At 43.3% G+C, this 16,972-nt stretch overlaps 1 protein-coding gene and 1 non-coding gene across 4 annotated transcripts; one reads left to right on the forward strand and one right to left on the reverse strand.

Moving 5' to 3' along the window:
• The first annotated feature begins 44 nt into the window (after positions 1–44).
• SIRT4 (sirtuin 4) lies at positions 45–14,650 on the forward strand. Of its 3 annotated transcripts, XM_069558659.1 has the most exons (6): positions 45–321; positions 2,904–2,938; positions 8,759–9,259; positions 11,312–11,606; positions 11,934–12,146; positions 14,195–14,650. In XM_069558659.1, exons 1-5 carry the CDS (start codon positions 193–195, stop codon positions 12,084–12,086), a joined length of 1,113 nt encoding a protein of 370 aa, XP_069414760.1. In that variant the 5' UTR covers positions 45–192; the 3' UTR covers positions 12,087–12,146; positions 14,195–14,650. The 3 variants fall into 3 exon arrangements, with proteins under 3 accessions (XP_069414760.1, XP_069414762.1, XP_069414761.1); XM_069558661.1 differs by lacking the exon at positions 2,904–2,938 and having other exon boundaries at positions 98–321; XM_069558660.1 differs by lacking the exons at positions 45–321; positions 2,904–2,938 and adding an exon at positions 5,596–5,752.
• On the reverse strand, positions 614–754 carry LOC138422990 (U4 spliceosomal RNA). The gene has a single exon (XR_011250098.1). It is a non-coding gene; the product is annotated as a U4 spliceosomal RNA (small nuclear RNA).
• Positions 14,651–16,972: the final 2,322 nt, after the last annotated feature.

Here is a 16,972-nt window from a genome sequence, read left to right on the forward strand (position 1 = left end):
ACGTGAGCACGCACCCGCTTCCCCCACGGATGACAATGCCCTTTACACTGAGGGTGAGCGACCGCCAGCAAATTCATGGATTGAATCTGTTTCCCTGCAGATGGTTACATTTAAGGCCCATCGGGGGGCTTCTTGTGGTTGGGCCGTCTCTTGTCGAACACTATTATTTTGGAAATAGCGCTTTCGCTGGGGATGCTGGGGAATGTTATGCAAATTAGCATGACGTCACAGAGACGAAGCGAGTTGACTTGTACTCTGAGGAGGAAACAGCATCAGGAGGACCGGAAAAGCGAGGGCACACCAAAGAAACAGGAATTGGAGGTGAGAATGCGGGGGCGGCAAAAAGCATTTTCAAAAACCGAATTAAGAATCTCAATCGTTAGTATTACAAAGAAAAAAAATTAGACGCAGCACGAGTAGAAAACTGTACTTGCCTATCCACGTTTGATCCAGCAATCTCAAATCCGCCAACTACTTAAAAATCCACCGAAAACTTATAATGCTAAGTTAACGGCTATAATAAGTGAAAACAGCACCTATTTTCACAAGATGGTTTCAGACCCCTAATTTTAATCGGAAAAATAGTACTTTCTTTTAAAACCAAATTATTCAGTCTCCGTAGAGACTGTCAAAAATTGCCAATGCCGACTATATTTCAAGTCGTCACGGCGGGGTATTGGGAAAAGTTTTCAATTAGCAATAATCGCGCCTCGGATAAACCTCATTGGCTACGATACTGCCACTGCGCAAAGCTAACGAGTAACGCCCCTTCTCATCGTTCCCAATAAGCAAGGTTCCTATTACAGAAAGGTGAGTTGGAGGCTCATGGCAAAACCCTTAATTATTGAATGAATAAAATTTAGACAACCATATGAAGAGCTCTCGGAAAGATATAAGCTGATTCAGTTGCTTGATTTCGCTTAGTTTTTAGTGTCGAATGAAGCAAAGCATTGTGGGCGGGAACATGCTAATTAACTTAACTCACGACTACGAACTGGGGAGAAAAAGAAATGTGCTCTGTGTTAAGAGTGCTGTTCACTTGGCTCTGATTCACGGTGTGACTATCCTCTGAGAAAGTGTTGGTTATTATGATTATTGTTGTTTTTAATTGTAGAAAAGTGTGCATAACATAAAATTTGCCATTTGAACCATTTTTAAGTGTACAGTTCAGTAGCAACCATCACCACTGCACACCTCCAGAACTTTTTCATTATCCCAGACTGTTCCCATTAAACACTAACTCCCTATTCTTCTCCCCACAACCCCTGGCAACCCCTATTCCATTTTCTATAAATTTAGTAACTCAAGAATCTCATTGACAGAGGAGCCTGGCAGGCTACAGTCCATGGGGTCGCCAGAGTAGGACACAACTTAGCAATAAAACCACCACAAGTACTTCGTATAAGGAAATCACACATTTATTTGACCTGTTGTATCTACCTTATCTCAGAGCATGTTTTTAAGGTTCATCCATGTTGTAGTATATTTCAGAATTTCATTCCTTTCTATGGCTGATATTCTACTGTAGGGAATTTTGTTATCCATTTATTCGTTGACAGGAGGTTTCTTCCTTCCATTGTGAGAAATGTCTCTATGAACACTGGCATTCAAGTATCAGTTTAAGTTCTTATTTCAATTCTTTTGTGTATATATCTAGAAGTGGAATTTCTGAATCATATGGTAATTTAATATTTAACCTGAGAAAGTTTTCTCTGGACAGGACATATTAATTCGGCAGAGAGAGGTTATTTCCACAGAAATGCCCACCGTTTGTGAGTTTGAAGTAACAGTCGCTCTCATTGTGAAGGCTACTAGAAATCTTTATCTGGACTTGTTTCAGCTCTGAACTATATTTTCCAAACGACTGTTGGTTTTTGCTACTCACTAAGATGAAAACGGTAGTCTCTGAGAAAATTATATTTCCCCTAACATTTCATTATGAAAAACTTCAAACACAAAATGTTCAGTGTATTGCTTACTGAATATTCATGTAGTCATCAACTAGATGTAAAAATGACATAAAAGGGATTTTCCTGGTGGTCCAGTGGTTAAGAATGCGCCTACCAATGCAGGGGACACATGTTCCATCCCTGGTTGAGGAAGACCCCACATGCTGCAGGGTAACTAAACCTGTGCGACACTGCTGAGCCCACGCTGCAGATCCCTGGCTCCTCATCAAGGGAAATGACCGACCGCAGTCAGAAGCCTGTGCGCCGCAACTACAGAGTAGCCCCCAGTCTCTGCAACCAGAGAAAGCCAGCGCACAGCAACAAAGACCCACTGCAGCCAAAATTTTTTCTAAAAAAGGCCTGTTTGATGCTGATGTCTAGTTAACTTCCCCCCCCCCCCACAGCCAGGGTAGGAAAAAACAGCAGAGAGAAAAAGAAAAGACTAACAGTGTGATTTAGAGGACTTTGTCATTAATGCCTGGTGCAGTGGATTTGTGAGAAATGAAAAGACTAGCATCATCCAAGGAATTTCTCAGCCCTTGAGAATGTCTCAATTGGGTGGCTCATTACACCCTGTCAGTAGCTACCAAGGGAAATTGTATTTCACCAGCTGTCTTGGATGACTTCACCCTCCACAGATGACTTCCCAGCACTAAAAAAGCTGGAAAACTCAGCTAACTTCTCCCCAGAACATGAGATTCTTTGAGGCCTAAAGGCACAATAATCTTGTGTTCCTGGCCAGTCTCTTAATGATGCTTATTCCCCTAGGAGAACTGGGGAAATAATGTGGATATGAAGTTTTCCATGATAATATTGGCCTGAGATGGGGGTAATGTCATGTTTTGACATTTCTATAGGTTTTGATCAAACGATCATTGGTGCAGAAAATATTCTGGATTATAATTTTTTGCCTTAGTTTCCAGTCTACATTTTGATCCTTTTTTTTTTTTTCAGCCGGGATTTCCTGTGGCTTCCCTGTGTCTCAGCTGGTAAAGAATCTACCTGCAGTGCGGGAGACCTGGGTTCGATCCCTCCAAGGGAAGATCCCTTGGAGGAGGGAACAGCTTCCCACTCCAGTATTCTGGCCTGAAGAATTCCATGCACTGTATATTCATGGGGTGGCAGAGTCAGACATGACTGAACGACTTTCACTCACTTTCAGCCAGGGTGGTCAGGTTAACTAAGGCACAAAATATTCATGTCAGGTGATTCTCCCAGCCCAGAGACCTATTTGAGGTGTGACTGGAGGTACTGCTCCCAAAGTGATCTCTGATAGCCTCGACCTGCAGTGGCTTGAAGCAGGGTTTCCTTCCCCAGCCTGAGATTGAGGTTGGGTCTTGCAGAGAGAGAGCTGAATCCTAACTACTAGACCAGTGATGAGTGACAAGGCCCTGGCTTTGCAAAAAAAGAATTCCCACAACGACAAAAAGTAGTGAGACAAGTAAAATGTTTGTTAGGAGGAAAAAGAGTACTGTACATGTAGATAGACACACAGGCGGACTCAGAGTCGCAGCCTCATGGTAGCTTGAATCACTTATATGGGGCATTTCTTCTGGGTTTCCTTTGGCCAGTCATTTCTTTTTTATTTATTTATTTATTTATTTATTTGACTACAACAGGTCTTCATTGTGGATGCAGGTTCTTTAGTTGTGGCATGCAACTTATTGGTTGCAGTATACGGAGTCCAGTTCCCTGACCAGGGATCGAACTCTGGCCTCCTGCTTTGAGGGCATGGAGTCTTAGCCACTGGACCACCAGGGAAGTCCCAGGCCAGTCATTTCAATTTGCCTGGTTCTGAGTCCCTATTCGGTGCTTCTCACTATCTTCCAATGTGTGCACATGAATCTCTGTCAGGATGGATTTCACCAAAAAAGCTTATGGGTAAATTTAGTATCATTCCTCTTTTGACCTCCAAGGAGTTTTCTGGTCTGGAAGTCAAGGTTTCCTTGACTTGAAGGATGAGAAATATGTGGTCTCTTATTTTCATCTGGGCAGGACCAAGCCTCTTCTCTTGGTTGTACTGCTATTGATATTTTGGAGTTTCTGTCTACAGGAAATAAACTCAAATTGCTTTCCTTGTGGGTGAGTGGGGGCATCTACCTCCTGCTTCAAAACTACTGAACTTACTTTACCAATATTTACCTCTATGCATTCAATGAGAGTAAACTGACTCCAGCTTTCATACTACTTCTCTGGGCCTCAGTTGTTGTTGTTGTTGTTGTTGTTGTTGTTGTTGTTGTTGCGTTTCACTTGGCGGTGTCCGGTGGCTTGAGGGATCTTAGTTCCCTGACCAGGGATTGAACATGCACCATCAGCAGTGAAAACTCTGAGTACTGACCACTGGACCATCCGAGAATTTCCCTCACTTCATTTTAAAATGGGGGAAGTGATTCCTTAGAGTAGTCTTCAAGGTCAGTGCTAGCTGTTTTGATGTGTTCTAAAGCACAAACTGATGTCTTATCCAGGCAGTGCTACAGATCAGTGGTTCTCACTGGCTGCATGTTAGAAACAACTGTGAAGTTTGTAAAACGGCTTGGTGCCCAAGTGTCTCCCCAGACCAGTTAAATCAGAATTTTTGGAAGTAAGACTGAGGCATTGTGTTGGTTAATTTAATAAAAACATAAGATGAGAAATAAAATTGGAGAAGCCACATGTGTAATCATATTAGTCCCTGTATATTATATTTCACTTTAATTGTTCCTTTCAACTGTAATCGGTTTCCCAGACATTTGTGAATGAATTTCTTCACAACTCACTGCATGATGGGAACCTAATTCCGTTTCGATGCGTGGGAAGGATTGTAAACACTGAAGTTGAGGATAAGTCAAACCTAGATCCATTGCTGAAGCTTCTAATGAGAGAGTGAATTCCATTTGGATTGTCAACTAAAAATGATGTACAACGTGAGAGTTGTGAGTTAAGTTTTATTTGGGGTAAAATGAGGACTGCAGCCTGGTGGACAGCACCTCCGGTAGCTCTGAGAGACTGCTCCAGAGAGGTAGTGAGGGAAGGGCAGTATGTAAGATTCTGGTGAAAGGGGAGCTTACAAAAGGTGTTCTGTTAATGATGTCACCATGAAGGGATTTAGTGATTTTCTAGATAGGAAGAAATGGCAAAAACTGGGGTCATGAAATCAGTTCCTGAAAATATCTAACTATCTAAAGACCTGTCCCACCAGGTTCCCTGGAGCAGAGTGCCTCACTCCACCCTGAAGTCCCTTAGGGGATGTTAAGGGTCAATAGCTGCAGCAGCACAGGATTCAATCTCCTTTTTTTGTTCAATCGCTGGCAAATGCTCTTTGCAGCTCTTTGCAATTACGAATTTGCAAGTGCCAATTTGTAATTGACAGGATGTACTTTTTTTTTTTTTAATTTATTTATCTGGCTATGCTGGTTCTTCGCTGTGGCACGAGAGAGGCATGTGTGATCTAGTTCCCTGACCATGGATTGACTGGGGCCCCTGCTTTGGGAGCACTGAGTCTCAGCCACTGGACCATCAGGGAAGTCCTTGAATGTATTATTTTGCACTCAGGACACTGGCATCTAAACTAACCGCTTCTCTCTCGAAAACACGATGGCTTAGGAGACAGCTGCACATCGCATACCTGGGTTTGAAACCTCTGACTAGAGAAGGCCAACAGGGGGCCTTACTGGACAATCTGGGTCCCACAGCTGTGAACCCCAAAGGACTGTGGGTTTTGTAGTTTTCTTGCATCATTTCTGCTTCATGAACTACATTTCCCAAAATGCAAATATAGCCGGTCTGTCCCTGTTGGGTGTAAAGTGTCCCTTAAGCTGTGGAAGGTAAGTGTGTTCTGTGCGGGCTGCAGGTTTCTAGAAATTGTGATTCCATTTCTCTTCTTTGCCCTTTGGTGGGACCTGGGAGAGAGCAGTTGTTCCAGTAGAGCATGTTTTCACCGGGGTTTCCCGAGACCTTTGGTCTCAGGAATCGGGAACCTGTATTTGTCTAGCTGTTCACGTGTTACTCTGGAAAGTCAGGGTCCTGATCCCAGCTCTGGAAAGCCCAATATAAAATAATGTTTACGTATGGGGTGAGTGTCACTGGAGAATGTCTACATTTTATTAAAATCTATGTCAAGGCCTTGTTTTTTTTACAGCTAGAAAAGCTGAGGAAGACTGTCTTGTCATGTCTCATGACTCTTCACTGTGTCCAAGCATCTGTATTTGCAATTGAGGGTAAACTAATAGAATATGGGGGAAATAGAATAAAAGGTAGGCGAGTGCTTAACTACATTAATAAAATCCTGAAAAGTCTGAGCAACAGTTTCATCACCTAAACTGGAACTCAAATATGCCTCTTTAGTTTATGAAGAAATAAGATAATTTTAATTTATAAAGTGGGAAGTAGGTTTTTGGGACACACAGTCCCCCGAGGGATGGTTTTAACTAAAAACATAAATGTGTTCCTCTGATACAGACATCTTTAGATGGAGTCATAGATAGGTTAACAATGAGCTATTAAAGGACTTAAATTTTTTTTTATTTTTGTCTGTGTCGGGTCTTCGTTGCGGCACGCGGAATCTCAGTTCCCAGAAAGTGTTGAAAGCGTTAGTCGCTCAGTCATGTCCAACTTTTTGTGACCCCATGCTCTGTAGCCCACCAGTTGCCTCTCTCCAGGGGATTCCCAGGCAAGAATACTGGAGTGGGTTGCCATTTCTTTCCCTAGGGGATCTTCCTGACCCAGGGATCAAACCCACATCACCTGCATTGGAAGGCAGATTTTTAACTACTAGACCACCAGGGAAATCCCAACCACTCACTTTTTGAAGTTTATAAGAATTCAGTTCTGACCAGCCAGGTGTTACTTGGAGAGACAGAATAGTTCTTATGTTAGAATTCTGCTTTATCATTTTACCTCCCTCCTTTTTAAAATAGATTTCATTTTTTAGAGGCCTTCTTCCTCTTTTTTTTTCTTTTTCTTTTTTTTTTAGGAAACCAAAATATACAGTTTCCCTTGGATGCAGAAAGCCTTGGCAGATTTGCCACTCATAATTAACTCCTATCTGATGGTCAGAGTATAGGAGAGGTATGGCTCTTAGGAGACCAGGAAGACAAGATAGGCTTGAGCTATCATGAAATAAAACTATACATTTTATTTTGTGAACAAGGTTGTTGTTGTTTAGTTGCTCTGTCATGTCTGACTCTTTGTGACCCCCTGGACTGTAGCCCTCTAGGCTCCTCTGACAATGGGATTTCCCAGCCAAGCATACTGGAGTGGGTTGCCATTTCCTTTTCCAGGACATCTTCCTGACCCAGGGATCGAACCTGCATCTCTTGGGTCTCCTGCATGGGCAGGCGGGTTCTTTACCACTAATGCCACCTGGGTTTGGGCTTCCCTAGATCAGGAAAAACCCCTGGAGAAGGGCACTAAATAAGGATGTTACCCACACTTTTCTTTTAGTTTCTTGCCTAGAGTTAAGGTTTGTCTATGTAAGTTTAGGCTGAACTTAGCCCTTGTTTACTGCTGTACTGTTGATAATCATGTGCTCTTGCTGTCATTTTTCTCTAGGTCAAGGGCAACATGAGGGAGCTATACGTTTTAAGTTACCTGCCCTTGTTCACTATGTCTGTTTGTTTCAAATATGTTTTCTCCAAATACTATATGATTGCTAATATCATCCAGATATTGGAATTTTGTCTACCATTAAGGCAAAATATTCCATATTTTAGCTTCTCTTCAAACTTCTCCATTCTTCTTTCTTCTCATTAAAAAAAAATTATTTATTTGGCTGTGTTGGGTCTTAGTTGTGTCACATGGGATCTTCGTTGCCATGTGACCCTTGAGCTCCAGAGCATGTGGGCTCAGAATGTTGCAGTTTAATGGGGAGTAGTTGTTGCAGTTTCCCTACATTGGAAACAGGGAGTCTTAACTACTAGACCACCAGAGAAGTCCTTTCTGATTTTTCTGATCACATCTCTGGGCTTATAAAATATGGGTATAAACATTTTACTTGGCTCTTGGCATTTTCATGACTTTCAGCATTTCTGTACTTCCACTGTCCAGGGCACACTAGGGCATCTGCAATCCAAACATTCCTCTAAGAAATTACCGTTAAAAATTGTATTTGTTATTGTGGAGATAGGTAACGAACCCCCATCCTTGGATCTAACACAGATCCTCAACAATGAACAGCTCTTGGTTAATCTTGTGCTATTTATATACTCCACCTGTTGATTATTCACTCATCTGTTTTGTGTATTTTTTAATTAAATTAAAAATTTTAGGGACTTCCTTGGTGGTCTAGTGGCTAAAACTCCGTGTTCCCAATGCAGGGGGCTCAGGTTCGATTCCTAGTCAGGGAACTAGATCCCACATGCCACAACTGAATGATCCCACGTGCTGCAACTAAGACCTGGTGCGACCTTTAGTTGAAAGTTTCAGTTGTACGACATAGTGATTCATAATGTTTAAAGGTTATATTCCATTTATAGTTATTATAGAATATTGGCTATATTCGTGTTGTACTATATATCCTTATAGCTTATTTATTTTATAGATCAATAGTTCGTACCTCTTAATCCCCTCTCCCGTCTTGCCCCCCCCCCTTCTCTTGGTTATCTTGATTTTTAAAACCCAGTTTCTGAACTTCCCCGGTGGTCTAGTGGTTAAGACTCTGAGCTTCCAGTGCAGGGGCACCGGTTCGATCCCTGGTCTCAGGGAAGGTCTCTGCATTCTATGGGATGCACCATGTGGCAAAAAAAAAAAAAAAAGATAAAAAACAAGTAATTTTTAAAAAAAAAAAAAAAAAAAAAGATAAAGTTTCTCCTGTGATGCTTTTTTCTCTCTAGCATGAGGATGAGCTTTGGGTTAACTTTCAAAAGGACAGCAAAAGTCCGCTGGAGGGCGAACTTCAGCCAGCAGTGCTCACTCAGATCCACTGGGTTATTTGTGCCACCAAGTCCTCCTCTGGACACTGAGAAGGTCAAAGAGTTACAACGCTTCATCACCCTTTCCAAGAGGCTCCTAGTAATGACCGGGGCAGGAATCTCCACTGAGTCAGGGATCCCAGACTACAGGTCAGAAAAGGTGGGACTTTATGCCCGCACAGACCGGAGGCCTATCCAGCATGGGGATTTTGTACGGAGCGCTCCCGTCCGCCAGCGGTACTGGGCTAGAAACTTTGTGGGCTGGCCTCAGTTCTCCTCCCACCAGCCTAACCCTGCACACTGGGCTCTGAGCAACTGGGAGAGACTTGGAAAGCTGCACTGGTTGGTGACCCAAAACGTGGATGCCTTGCATACCAAGGCAGGGAGTCAGCGCCTAACAGAACTGCACGGATGCATGCACAGGTAACGAAAAACCTAAAACAGTGAATGTAGAAATGTGTGCTCCGTCAGAGCAGGGACCCTGGCCATACTGATCACTGCTGTCTTCTCTAGACCATGAGGAAATGACTCAGGAGGAAGTTGTTTACTCTGGAGTTAATCCTAGCAAATTCAGTGAGGGAATGGGATGTGAAACCTGGAAGATAGGAGAGCTAGGGAAAGGTTATGCTAATGAATGGGTTATTGCTTGGGACAGCTGGGGCTCAAGCCTGTCAGGGGCCCTCTGACTGTACAGCAGTTTCAGAATCATCTCACTGAAAATCAAGGGACCTGGGGCATTTATCCGTCATCTCCCGTCCTTCATTGGTGGAGGGGGACTCTGGGAGAATTAACTCCCTAATACTGACTCTGCTCCTGCAGGAAAGCTTCTATGGCCAGAGAATTAGGAAGCCACTTATAAGAGATCTGGATGCAGGTAGCCTCTGAGTGTTCCCAGGGAACTGTGAGCAGACCACCAACAGCACGTGCTACAAACGGCTGGGTCCCCAGTACCTAGACACATAGATCACAGGATAGCCAGGACCCAGTAAAGACTGATGAAATGAACATACGTAGCCCTGATCATAACTTGCAGCTAAGGGGAGCCCATTTCCTTATCTTTAAGCCTGGGAAACAGTTCTCTGCAAACTGAAATCAGTCCACCATTTGTAAACTCTTTATTGGGTGCCTGCAACGTGTGGTGTGTACCGGTGTGCTCCTTGCTGGTGTGGAGGGGTCAAAACCAAAATATAAAATGTGGTCTGCATTATATATATATATAATAATAATAATACCAAAATATAATATGTGAGAATTTGGTAATCTGTTTGTTGGGGGGACCAGAAAATACCAGGTTTAATGACAAATAACTCCACACATGACTGTTACTTTATGTGGTCCTTGATAGACATGTTTTACAGGTTCAGAGAAACAGTGAAGACTGGAGTAATCAAGAAAGCTTTTATAGGTGAGGTGGGGCTGGAGAATAGCTCAGGTTTGACTTGACAAAGGCGGGGAAGGAGAGCTTTCCATATGAAGGGAACTTTTGTAGAGTGTTGGACTGGTCTCCTTGGAGACTAGTATGAAATCAGCTTGTCTGGGAAGGCTAGACCCAAATCCTGGATGCATTTGAAAATCTTGCAGTGCTGATTTGGATCTGTTGTGAGAGACCAAAGGGGGCTGTTGGTGGTTTCTGAACAAGAAAGCAATATGATAAAAATGGCATGTGAGGAAGGATGGACAAGATTAGGAAGAGTGGCTCAGGGAGGTCAGCCAGAAAGACTTAGACTAAGGTGGTGTCAGGGAATGAGCTGGGGATGGCTATGAGTTCATTAAGTTTTTTTCTGCGGTGAAAATTTTTTAAATCCACAGAAGTAGAGTCCCACGTACCATCACCCAGATTCAGAGTTTTATCAAGTCTACTTTATCCTTTCTCTCCATCTCTTCTTAAATTTTTCCCCACTTTGGCCTCACTGTGTGGCATGCAGGATCTTAACTCCCCAACCAGGGATCAAACCTGTGCCCCTTGCATTGGGAGTGGGGAGTCTTAAGCTCTGGGTCGCCAGGGAAGTCCCATCTTCTTAAATATTTTAAAACAAAGCTGGGACCTGGCAGTGAAAGCCTGGAATCATAACCACTAGGCCACCAGGGAACTCCTGGGAAAGTGTTTTCATGGGCAGCGATTATTACAGCAAATGATTAGAGCAGAAGATGGAGGGGGTGGAAAACCCTGGTTTCGGGACAAAGGAAATCTGGTAAAGTCTTTGTAGTCATGTTAAGGATAAAAGTGAGCTGCAGCAGATTTAAGCAGGGAGTGGGTGGTGAGGAAACAAATGCATATTGTTCTAGAAGGCTGGCAGGCACTGGAAGGGAGGTGATAGCTAAAGAGGTCATGACAAGGTATTAATAAAATGAGGGGAAACGGGGGTATCAGGGAGAGAAAGCCATCGTGATGGAGGAGCTGGAGATGGCTGGGAGGAAAGGTCTCCGGCAGCTTTGTGCCTCCCCCAGGACAGTCGGCCTCCTCTGTGGTTTCAGGGTCCTCTGCTTGGATTGTGGGGAGCAGACTCCTCGTGGGGCGCTGCAGGAACGGTTCCAAGTCCTGAACCCCACCTGGAGTGCCGAGGCCCACGGCCTGGCTCCCGACGGCGATGTCTTTCTCACCGAGGAGGAGGTACAGAGCTTCCAGGTCCCATCCTGCTCTCGATGTGGGGGCCCCCTGAAACCAGACGTCGTCTTCTTTGGGGACACAGTGAAGCCTGACAAGGTTGATTTTGTGCACAAGAGGGTGAATGAAGCCGACTCCCTCCTAGTGGTGGGATCTTCCTTGCAGGTAACTGGCTTGTTGTTACTGGTAACTGACTGTAGGCTGGGAGGCCCTGGTGGTGGTGGTGGTGGTGGTTTAGTCACTAAGTCGTGTCTGATTCTTTCTGACCCCACGGACTGTAGCCCGCCAGGCTGCTCTGTGCCTGGCATTTCCCAGGCAAGTGTATTGGAATTGGTTGCCATTTCCTCTTCCTGGGGATCAAACCCATGTCTCCTGAACTGGCAGGCAGATTCTTTACCACTGAGCCACCTGGGGAGCCCTGGAGTGGCTCCCTATTTGATCTAGCTCTTTCTGCATCTAAAGAGCTCTCACCTGCCACTTCTACCCCAACAGGTGTACTCGGGTTACAGGTTCATCCTCACCGCCCGGGAGAAGAAGCTGCCCATTGCGATACTGAACATTGGGCCCACGCGGTCCGATGACCTGGCATCTCTGAAACTGGATTCTCGTTGTGGAGAGTTGCTGCCTTTAATAGACCCACGCTGACCACAGCCTGATGTTCTGGAGCCGGAAACTGGGGCTTTCACTTGAATTCTGCTGCTAAGGGTAAAAAACCTTAGATACCAGATTCCAGTTCTTGCTCAAGTCCAATACCACGCTTCCACTGCAGGGGGCCTGGTTCCATACCTGGTCAGGGAACTCAGATCCCACATGCTGAGGGGCGTGATAAAAAAAAAAAAGGATGGCCACTTTTAATTAGTATTTGTTTTTAGCTGTGCTGCAGGGGCTTTCTCTGGGCTGTCGCCAGTGGGAGCTACTCTTCATTGGGGTGCAGGGGCTTCTCATTGTGTTGTGTTCTCTTGTTACCTCTAGGCGGGAGGGGTTCACTAGTTGTGGCACGGGCTTAGTTGCCCTTCACCACGTGGAATCTTCCAGGACCAGGGATTGAACCCCTGTTCCCTGCATTGGTAGACCGATTTTTAACCAGTGAACCAACAAGGAAGTCTTGGTATGGCCATTCTTAACTGAAACTTAAGTGAAATGGTTTCTTAACGGTTAAGTGAAATGGTTTCTTAAATGAAACCATTCTTAATGTTTTTATGTACGTTAAGCGATATTGTTGGAAAGACTATGATTTTTGAATTCTAGGCACATAGCTATTTAAGACAATGTTCCAAAATCTGCCATTGCCTTTTTCCCCCATTACCAAAAATAACAGCTTTATTAAGATATGATTCCCATACCATAAAGTTCATCCTTTAAAAAGTATACTTTAAAAGTATATAATTAATGTGTTCTTAGTATACTCACAAAGTTTACACATGAATCACCACTACTTCTAGAACATTCTCATCATCCCAGGAAAAAACCCATTAGCAGTGATTCCCCATTTCCCATCCCCCTGGTCCTGACAACAACTAATCTTCTGTTTTCGCCTGTCCTGGACACTTCATACAGTAGGTAGCCTTTTGTGTCTGTCTTCTCTTAGTATAATGTTCTCAAGATTCACCCATATTGTAGCTGGTGTTAGTACTTTACCTCTATATCACCTATGAGTACAACCACTTAAAAAAAAAGTTTTTTTCCAGCTTTGAGATATAATTCATATATCATACAGTTCACTCATTTACTGCATACAATTCAATAGTTTTTCATATATTCCCAGGGGAGTAAAGCCACTTTTTTAAAAAACGGATTTTATTTTTTGAGGTTCACGGCAGAATTGAGCAGAAAGTACAGGAGGTTCCCATACATCCCTTCCCCCTGTTTACTCACACACTATTTGTTGTTTATTTACTGAAGGAATCTTGGTTGCTTCCAACTTTTTGGCAATTATGAATAAAGTGGAGGTTTTCTGTGGATGTAAGTTTTCATCTCATTTGGGCAAATACCAGGGAATGAGATCGCTGGATCACATGATAAGAATATGTTTAGTTTTTAGTTCTTTGATAGTAAGAAACTATCAAAGTGTTTTCTCAAGTGGCTGCTTCCCCACCAGCTATGTGTGAGAGTTCCCGTACACTACTTTTTAAAAACTTTTAATGAAGATGTAGAGCATCAAGATCAAGGAACAGAACACTGCTAGCCCCCAAGAAGTCCCCTTGGCACAATCACTTTTGAAAGTGTTAGTCATTCAGTTGTGTCCAACTCTTTGTGATCCCATGGACTGTAGCTCATCAGGCTCCTTTGTCCATGGAATTCTCCAGGAAAGAATACTAGAGTGGGCAGCCATTCCCTTCTCCAAGGATCTTCCTGACCCCGAGATCGATCCCAGGCATCTCACATTGCAGGCAGATTCTTTACCATCTGACCCACCAGGGAAGCCCACAATCACTTTTAACTAGTCTCTTATGACTAGAATAAAACATTATGGAAAGTGCAGGTGATACAGATAAGTAAAAAGGATTTTCATACAAATTACCCGTAATCTCACCATCAAGATAACCAAAATTTAACATTCTGGTGTAACTGAATCAATCTTTTCTTACAAAAGTTGAATCAAGCAGTACAGTGTTTTACATCCTGTTTTCACCTTACAGAGGTGACATGCCCTAAATTCTGTGGTTTTTTGAATGGGGGACTGATGTACACAGCCATTTCCTCTTCCCCACTGTCGACTTATTTTGGCATTAACTTGTTTGATTTCTTTTCAGATACCTAAGGATTCATCCCGGCTTCCTCTATCGGACCGAGGCTTACCAACTGTAGCCTGCAGAGGGCGGCAAAGCAACATCTCTCTGCAGGACCATCTCTGAACCCAGCAGGTTTCAGAGCTCAGGAGTTAAAATCTTCAGGCTAATGAGATTTACCCCATAAAATGGACTTGCAGTTTCTTTTGATAGGAAAACTGCTTTTTAAAAATCTCATTAGGCAGAAGAAACAGCCCAGGAAATATGTAAACCAGAATGACCTCCAGAGTGCTAACCTAGGGATCTCACTAATATCCTGAGTAAGAGGGGGAAGGAAATTACTTAATTTCTAATTCTAAATGGTTAAATATATTTAAGTGAATCATTTTTATATACATTTTTTTTCAAAAAAATGATGAGCAATAATATGAATTAATTTTTTACTAACCAAGGAATAAAGGAAAGATTTTTAAAATAGCACATTAGGTATGTGGGTTGTACTTTTATATTTTTTTAATCAGCTGAAAATGAATGTAGCTTTTTGACCCAGTTCTCTAAGGATTTCTGCTTGATTTCAGCTGCTGGAATGAGACCAGCATTGAACCTGGTCCGTAGAGAGGAAACAGTGAATTCCCAAGTGGGTTCTTAAACTGATTTGTTTCTGCTGAAGGAAGCAGCAAGCCTTGTTTGATTACTGTGTTAGCCAGAGAGAATCATTGTCCTACACTAAAGCTTCTGCACAATCTCATCAAAAAGTGAAGCAGGTGAAAGATTCACAGCCTATTCTGGGTAGTCTTTTGTCTAAAATTGGGGCAAGCAGTATACATTTATCCTATATCTGCCTAGGAAGCAAATTTCAGTTAACTGGGATAACCCAAGATATTGAAAACACATAGCTTTCTTTCCTGCACAATATGTTTGCTCATAACCATTCATTAATTCTGGAGAGGCATAAGGTTGTTGTAAATCTCACTCCAGCTTTTTTGCATCTAGAGATACTAAGATGCTCTGAACGAGATTTGCTCAGTTACTGAAAGTTGGTACCACCAATAATTGCAGTCAAATCTGGGTCTTTTGAATTCCAAGCCATTCCCCTCCATGAATCTCATAAATGGTTACTGACCAACAGTGTATTTATCTACTAAGGCTACAAAAATATACAGCCCCTTCTTCTCAAGTGGCTCACAAAAGTTGTGTTATCTCGCCCACCCTCATTCCTTACCAAAAGATGTCACAGAGTCAGGCATGAAATGACAGGAGAGAAAATTTAGTCCATCCCCGATTCACTTTGTCTAAGATCCAGACTTAACTAAGGCCACAGTTTTTAAAGAGCCAGGACTAGAGTCCAGGTAGATCTTCCTCCCAGTTCTTTTAGACAGCAGTGATTCCTACTTCTCTGAAGATTCCAGTTAGTAGGAAGTTAGCCTGAAGTGGAAGTCAACAGCACCCCTGGCCAAGAATGGTAACAATGTGGGCAGTGGAGACCAGGTTAGGCTGCCAGGGAGAGAGGTCAGGCTGTTTTATCACCTAATGCTGGTATAATTCATGAAACCAAGTCTTGAGGGCCTTAGGAATGTTTGTTTTGGTTGTATTTCCTCTGGAAATGAATTCTTTGCAAAAAAAATTGCCTCAAGAGGAAGCTGGCATTTCCTGAAGCTGATGCTTCTCATGTCTCTTACTTTGCATCTTTTGCTTTCTTGTAGCTTGGCAGTTCCCAACTCGCTTCAAGTGCCCTGAGTTGGACTAACTGACTTCTACTAGCGGGTGCTGTCAGCTTGTCGCCGCCCTGGTTACACGGTTCTAACTGCATTCATCCAGCTTTGGCTGTGACTTTCACTCATATCCTTCCTAGTTGCTTCCACAACTGCTCTGCTATCACAGTTTTATTATATTGTTTGCTTTTTAATTAATTTATTGTGGTTGTGCTGGGTCTTCATTGCTACACACAGACATTCTCTAGTTGCAGTGAGTGGAGGCTACTCTTCTCTGTGGTGTTCGGGTTTCTCATTGCTGTGGCTCCTCTTGCTGCAGAGCACAGGCTTTTCAGCTCAGACTCAGCAGTTGGGCCTCATGGGCTTTAGTTGCCCCAAGGCATGTGGGGTCATTCCCAGACTATGGATTGGACTTGTATCCCCGGCATTGCAAGGCAGATTCTTATCCACTGTACCATCAGGGAAGTCCTCACGGTTTTCATAAGTAGAAGTCATGAAGGCAAACATGCACAGAATACTCAAAATCTGCTTCCCACTAACACATTCTCCTTTCATGATGTTAAAACTGAATATCCTCTCGGCTCTCCCTTAAATATAGCATTTGTTGAACAGGCTATATCCCAGGCATTATGCAAAGTATTTTACAACGTATCAGCTGTGGACCCCGCCAGAGAGGCTTGTGCATGCATCAAGGTCAGTCCTCATTGGATGCCAAATGTTTCCTGAGAGGATCAAAGGCAGGATGGATAGAAAATGCAACACTCCTAGGCAGGGTGACCAGCCATCCCAGATTTCCCAGTACTGAAGGAGTTTCCTGATGCAGGACTTGCAGTGCTAAAACCAAGATGACCTGTTCACCCTGCTCCAAGGAAGAGCAAAGGTTGCTGCCAGCTATAATAGTTAATTCCAGATATATTATTCTTGTTGAGATTCAGAATGGTCCTCTGACGTCCAGATTGTTTCCTTAATTTTTTTTTTTTAATATTTGTCTGCTCCAGGTTTTAGTTGTGGCATGTAGAAGCTTTAGTTGCAGCACATGGGATCTAGTTCCCTGACCAGGGATTGCACCCAGGTCTCCTGCATTGGGAGC

This window comes from Ovis canadensis, chromosome 17, assembly GCF_042477335.2.
Source record: "Ovis canadensis isolate MfBH-ARS-UI-01 breed Bighorn chromosome 17, ARS-UI_OviCan_v2, whole genome shotgun sequence".
Lineage (NCBI taxonomy): Eukaryota > Metazoa > Chordata > Mammalia > Artiodactyla > Bovidae > Ovis > Ovis canadensis.